This window comes from Blennius ocellaris (assembly GCF_963422515.1).
Source record: "Blennius ocellaris genome assembly, chromosome: 20".
Lineage (NCBI taxonomy): Eukaryota > Metazoa > Chordata > Actinopteri > Blenniiformes > Blenniidae > Blennius > Blennius ocellaris.
In genome coordinates this window covers 10833762-10840645 of record NC_137669.1, presented here as the reverse complement: position 1 = coordinate 10840645, position 6884 = coordinate 10833762, and the positions used below count along the sequence as shown (strand labels likewise).

Here is a 6884-nt window from a genome sequence, read left to right as displayed (position 1 = left end):
AAGTTACACTGTCTACTTTGGAATTGTGGTTTAGAATCATTAAAAACGATGTGAAAAAGAAGGATTGTAATCTGCTAAAGTGGATTACATTTGATAGTAACTTTACTCCGCATACAACAAGTGATTCAAACTGTGGGAGACCAGCAGAATTACAGCATGGTGTTCTCTCGATAAAGACGGGGAGCTGGAGAATTTCCAAAATATGAGCGAAAAATACAATCTGGGATGACATGAATTTTATAAGTATTTACAAATGAGAGAATACTACAGAAAGGAAATTAGAACAGATCCCTCCATGGAGGTGAATGTGTGATTCAAACCACAATAAATAAAATATAAGAAAATAAAATCTGAATAATATCTACACTGTATCAAAAGTTGACAATAAACAAAAACTCAATTGGTCATATAAAAGAAAAATGGGAATTGGAACTCAATACTAAGATCTCAGACGAAGACTGGCAAAATATGTGGACAGTACATCAAACATCCACCAAATGGAGGGCATGGAGGGAATTCACCTGGAAAAACCTTTGTTTTTCATTACACCCAAGACGAAAAGCAAATAAACAAACATAAATCTGCCATGCTGGAGAGAATGTGGAATAGTCAATACAGAACATTCACACATATTTTGGAATTGCCAGAAGAGACAGATGTTTTGGACAACTATACATATAACAATGCAACATATACGAAGACAGGACATTCCTAAGAGCTGTATGATATTTTATTTGTGCAACCTAAAGGAAAATGAGATACATGCAAGGGAAAGATATCTGGTTAAAATACTGCTAATAGTTGCAAAAACTGCAAAAACTGCTAAAACAGGGAACTGGGGTAAAGTGGAGCCACCGACAAGGAACGATGGACAGACGATACAGGAAATCTACACAATGGAATAACTTTACATATCAAATAAGAAGCACAACAAGAAGATAAGTGGAAGAAATGGACCTTAGCAACAGACCCTGGAAAGACTAATGAAGTAATCAACTAATCAAAATCCTGTAGTGTGTGCCAGGCTTTACCGTCTCTCGCCGGCTGTCAGGTTATGTCGGCGGGTTTCAGGAGACACGGTGTATCAGGTAAAAGTGCCCGCAGCAGCAGCAGCAGCACTGTGTACTCAGTTAATAATTAATCCACTAAGAAGCTGGAGCACACACAAAGAAAAATGTTTAAGATGTTTACCGTGTCCCTGTCAACGTTCCAGACTCAGGAAAAGCCAACAACACGTTGCTGAAAAATGAACACTTGTTGATGTGGAAGATCTCCATGGTAACACGCCGGTTTCTCAGTGAACCGCGCGTGCAGATGGAGGCTTTAAGTTATGGACTGTAGCGGCAACTACCAAGCAATGGATGGCAATTGTTGTCAACCTGGGAAAAAGATAAAAAGATAAAATACATATTAAATGCTAAACAGAGCGTTGACAGAATATGAATGTTTTTTATTAACTCTGTCAGTGAGTCGGATCCATCTGATGAAGGAAATTATTCATTTGGTTTATGTTATATTGCATCTCAGTTATTTACTTCTTGGTAGATTTTTTTTTTTTGGTCTTGGAAGTGTGTGAATTGAATCTGCTGTTCTGAGCTTTGATATCTTCTGAATGTAATCTTATAATCCATCACTGTTTGATTTAATCTGGATTGCAGTTCAAGGAGCGGGTTTGTTGTGTATTTATTGTTTGTTACTTCGAGCATAAAGCAGCAACGACATACTGTGATTTCTTATCTGTCGCTGTATGAAAGTTTGAATAAAAAATATTTTTCGAAAAGAAAATTATACCGATGGGGAGACGCTTTATGAAAACTTTATTTAAAACTTTATTGAACTTTACAATCGATGCGTGTCACACGTGTCGGGGTCAGGCGGGTCAGGTGGGCGTGGTCTCGGCCGAGGTGGTTGGCAGGCACAATCGGGACGTCGAACCGTTTGAGCTCGTTTTAAATATTTTAAGATATGGTAAGTTTTTGTCGTGATTTCATCAGTACGCAGCCGTTTAGTGCACAAACCACAGCTCGCGACCTTACTTGTTAGTGAGCAGACATTTATATTTTAAACTTATTTCTTGCACCGGTTAGCTCGACGACATGCTCGCGCTCGAGCCTCGCTGCGGCGGATCAGAGAAAATGGCGCACTAATGGCCTGTTGGGAAAATTAACTTGATTAATTTCGCGGTTTAAGAAGATTAGTTGATGAAGGGTGTTTGTAATCCACATTATTATTGCTAGTGTGCGAGGGGTTTACTTGATTCCTTTGTTTCCTTATTTTGGGAGAGGGGTAGCCGATTAGCCTGTGGCGGGAATCGCGTGAGGTCATTAAATTCAATCACATAGTTCCGAATACTACAAAGTTTCAGGACACTTTAAGTTAAAAAAAACAACGAATCCACATGAGCAAGCGTTAAAAAGAAACTCCATTCTGACAGCAACATCTATTTAATTCGGCTGATTGATTAAAAGCCTTATGAATACATATTTTAGTGTAGAAACTGAGTCATCTCATATAAAACGCATTTTCCTCTTTATTTACTAAAATAATCACAATTTTTAATGAAAATACGTCACATGGCGGACTCGCCATTAACATCTGGGTAAATGAAGTTCATAGGTTGATCGAACTTGAAAGTTGGGTGTGTTGTTTTTTTTTTAGTATTATGCAAAGAAATCATTTATAGGTCACTTTGTTTTTTGTTTCTTTTCCAGGATATCAATAAGCCCAGGAGCACCACCCTGAAGTTGTCAAATGGATACATCCTACCAGAGGGCAAACTCACACCCAACACCCTCTTTGTGGGGGGGATCGACTTGAAGGTCACACTTCCCCCACTTGTCTGCCAGAAACCATACCAGTCCCAGTGCATGTTGTCAATTCAGCAGCAATTCTTGAATTAGAAATCCGGTATGAGGGCTGTGTGATTTAGCCTAACAAAAAAAAGTGTTGTTTTTTTTTTAGGAATAATTCGATTTTCCATTTTCTGCCCAGCCCTATCTGGTATTGTGCATCATTATGTAGTAGTTTTTTTTTTTTTTTTAAGTTTAGTTATAGCCAATTTTTAATCCAGTGTTACTTAAATGGCAAGTGAACAGATTCGATAAAATACACACTATGTGGCAGACAATAGGTAGTGTACCTGAACTACACGTTACCAGATGTAATGCATTTCCTGCACAATACTCATGTGCAAACTATAGACAAGTGTCACTAAAGTGTTTTTTTTTTTTTTTGTTGTTCCTTTTTTCCTTTTTAATCATTCTTCAGGTGGATGAAAATGAAATACGGGACTTTTTTGGAAAATATGGTTCTGTTAAGGAAGTGAAGATTATCACATACCGAGGCGGAATCTGCAAAGGGTGAGTTGAGCCGTTGAAATTATGTTCATGTGGATTAACTCAGTTTTTTAGTGGCAATTTTTTTTCGAGAGAAACTATTCAAATTTATGTTAATTTTCATAGTTTTTGTGTGTTTTTTTTTGTTTTGTTTATAGTTATGGATTTGTGTACTTCAATGAAGAAGTCAACATTCAGTCAATAATTGAGGTGAGTGGATATTCCTCCGGTTGTTCCAATCTGTGTGTTCACAACAAACAGGATTTGTCTTCCTTTTTTTAATTTCATTTTCTTTTACTACAGCAACAGATTTGTTTTAAGGGCCGGAAACTCAAGCTGGGTCCCGCGATCATGAAAGAACGGAGCACTCGTACGTTATCTTAGCTGTCTTTCCTTTTTAATAACAATGTGCTGTTACTGAATCAACTTCATTTTCTCGGATTGTTTCTTTTCTTTCTTTTTCTTTTTTCCCATAAGGGGGACCCTTGCCTTCCCGTCTGGTTGGTCCAGGTCCATGGGTAATCCCCCCCCAGTACGTCTACTGTACTTGTTGTTCCCCCATGGGTGGAGGGGTCGCAGCACACGCACCGCCTTCGCCCTTCATGAATGGAGGCAGCCCGTACAGTCAGGTATCTTACATTACACACAAACAGACATGCGATTAGGAATTCTATCTCTGGTGGCAGATCTAAAAAGGGGGTGCATGGGCATCGGCAACCTTCAAAAACATTAACTGTTGCACTGCACCTTCTGCAAAACACATTGACCCATATCTATGATATTGTTTTAACTGTTTCCAGCACACTGTGCTTGACTGTGCTCACTTCTACGTGTGCAAATGTGTCTCCTCCGTTTGCAGCCGTACTCCTACTGCAACAACTTCGGAGGGGTCATGATGCCACAAGTGCCGATGAACTACACACAGAATCCCTACGCCTACCAGGTACGTATTACGCTCCAGTATTGGCCGCGGCCCACACACCGTCTCCCAGGCGCTGCACATATGCTCCCGCGTGGATACGAGATGCCGGGGCCGGCCTGGTTCAGCTCCACCTGCTTATTCCACAACCCCCACTCTGCTGTTTAGTGCAGCCCTGTTTGACGGCTCCCCCGCTTCTCCCTCCATACACAGTATTCTCCACGTCCATGGACAGCGGAACAGAGGACACCGCCTGTCAACCAGGTGACTAGAAGAGATTACAGTGAATATGTTTTTTAAGCAAGAAGAACAGAATACATGAATCTTTTACTGCTAGATTTTTTTTTTTTCCCCAGCCTGTATTACATCCTGCATTGTTCTCATGCTGCAATGATCGCATTCACCACTAGATGGTGCTGTCGGGTCTGTAGAGACGTGAAGAGGGAGGAGTACCCTTGATCATGTCGACTTGTTAAAAACTCATCCTCTTTAGCAGAGGACTGAATTGTGGCCAAACACAAGGGTTATGGCTACTACTTTAACAGACAGAGCTGTGCGTATCCAAATGGACAACAACTCGGTCGCTATCTGCATGAAATGTGACGGCAATGCATTTCCTGACATCAGGAGTAAAGCCAAGAGCTACTCCTTTACTATTATGGGGATTTCAAATATGGTGGCCGCTCCCTCTGTTTCACACACTCTTGTATCACAAATATATGGAATTGTGTTTCCAGAACTATGTGAATTGTGGCGTCCAGACCATGGTGACGATCCTGTAACGGACCGCTAATGAGACCCGTTCCAGGTAATTAGGAAAACCTGCCTTTCTCTGCTCTGGTCACCACCACCATCTGTTTTGTATTCTCCCTTGGCGTGTAACTGAACTTAGAAAAAAAAAAAGTATTTACTTGTGATATTTTCTTCATGGATAGGCCGACAAGATATGACTGTGATGTTCCGGACGTCTGGGAATCTCACCGCCGCCTCAGACTGTTCACCCCGAAATACCCTGGCGCCGTCTCCTGTCGCCTCAGTTTTCCAGAGAGCCATTTTAACACCAAACCTGCATGAGCTTCCCATGTTAACCGCACCAAATTGAATCCCGGCCACTCTTAAACCAGATTGTTGGACAGCTACTTTTAACCCACATGGATCACAGTGACAGTCGCACCGAAACGGCAGGATCACACTCGCCCTACTTTCTCTGTTGCTCAGCGCCACCTACCACATGATGGGGAGACTTTTAAGACGACCTTTCCTCCATATTTATATTGTACGTTTGGCTGGGACTTTTATCCTCCGCAAAGGCTCTCCAGATCCACATCGTTACTCGGGTTGCATCAGCCATGAGGGTGTTCTTGATTGACTTTGGTCGGGGTTCAACGCTCCGATTAGGAATCTACTTCAACATTTCTTCAATAAGGAAAATTGGTTCTTTCTATCAATTTGCAAGCACGCATTGCTTCTGGTTTCTTTTTGGGCATCAGTCGGGGCAGTAAAACGGCACTTTTGTCGTACAATATTTATCAGTACTTATTCTTTGGCCATTGGTCTGAAGTTTGATCCAGGGGTCGAGGACCATCACGGCTTCAGCTTTGTTTCCCCATCATCGATTAACTAAAATTTGGAGCGAGAAAAATTTGTAAAATGAAGGATTGGATTTAAATTGATTGGTGCTGTGTTATATCTGGGGTTTTTTGTGTGTGTGTGGGGGGGGTGTTCACAGATACTTCACTGTATAATAGTTTATCGGACAGGTTTTAAGTCTATTGCTGGTTTCACCACAAAGCATTTTACAGAGCTTTCATGTGCAAAATGGGCTTTTTTCTTTGTTATGTTTTCATTAAGTGCACATAATTTGAGGTTTAAGGTTTGAAAATATTCACTTTGGTGTTTTGATTTCTATCACTTATTGGTTTTTTTTCTTTGAACCAGTGCACATAGTTTTATGGCCTTGCCCTTGTGGCCTGCTGCGACGGCCCCATGTTGGCTCAGTAGTTTAGTTCAGAGCCCTCAGGTTACCTTGTTCAGATTATGTCGAGTGTTGGTGTTTTGCCGGGTTTTGATTGTTTTTGATAATATATAAATAAATAAAAATGTTGAAACGTTATAATTAAAGTCTGTCAAAATGTGTCATGTTTCTAATGTGTTCAAGAAGATTTTTTTTTATTATTATTTTTGGGGGGAGGTTAATGGTTTTGTTGCACAGCATCACGGCTTCACCCGGACTCCACAAGCCAGTCAGCGGCTGCAGCGTTCCAGTCGGGGTTGGATTGCCTGTCTTCCCTGGCAACAAGCCCATCATCTCTGTCGCTGAGCGTTTTGTTTTTTTGTCACAGTCTGGTGGTGTGACTGGGCTCCCCAGGGGGGCCCTGTCCAGCTTTTGACCACCTACCAGCCCCACCCATCCTAGTCAGACGTCTCTGAATTATGAATAAGTCTGGATGGCTTCCTATGAAATATGGATTTTCCAAAGGAGACAAAACACCTCCAACCTTAATAACCTTGGGAACGATTTAAAAGTGAACAACTTCATGGAAAAACATGTGGAAGAGGCGAGCATGTCGAACACTAAACCTCATTCATATATGCACGGCTACTTTTTTGAACAATACTGTAATTCTAAG

General features: G+C 41.1%; 1 protein-coding gene across 1 annotated transcript; it reads left to right on the top strand.

Annotated features, from left to right (window-relative positions):
• Positions 1-1054: 1054 nt before the first annotated feature.
• On the top strand, positions 1055-4526 carry dazl (deleted in azoospermia-like; the record flags this gene model as incomplete). Its single annotated transcript, XM_080515520.1, has 9 exons — positions 1055-1088; positions 1214-1278; positions 2712-2819; positions 3268-3359; positions 3494-3545; positions 3639-3705; positions 3813-3964; positions 4195-4278; positions 4434-4526. The coding sequence occupies 9 exons, from the start codon at positions 1055-1057 to the stop codon at positions 4524-4526; spliced, it is 747 nt and encodes a 248-aa protein (XP_080371646.1).
• Positions 4527-6884: the final 2358 nt, after the last annotated feature.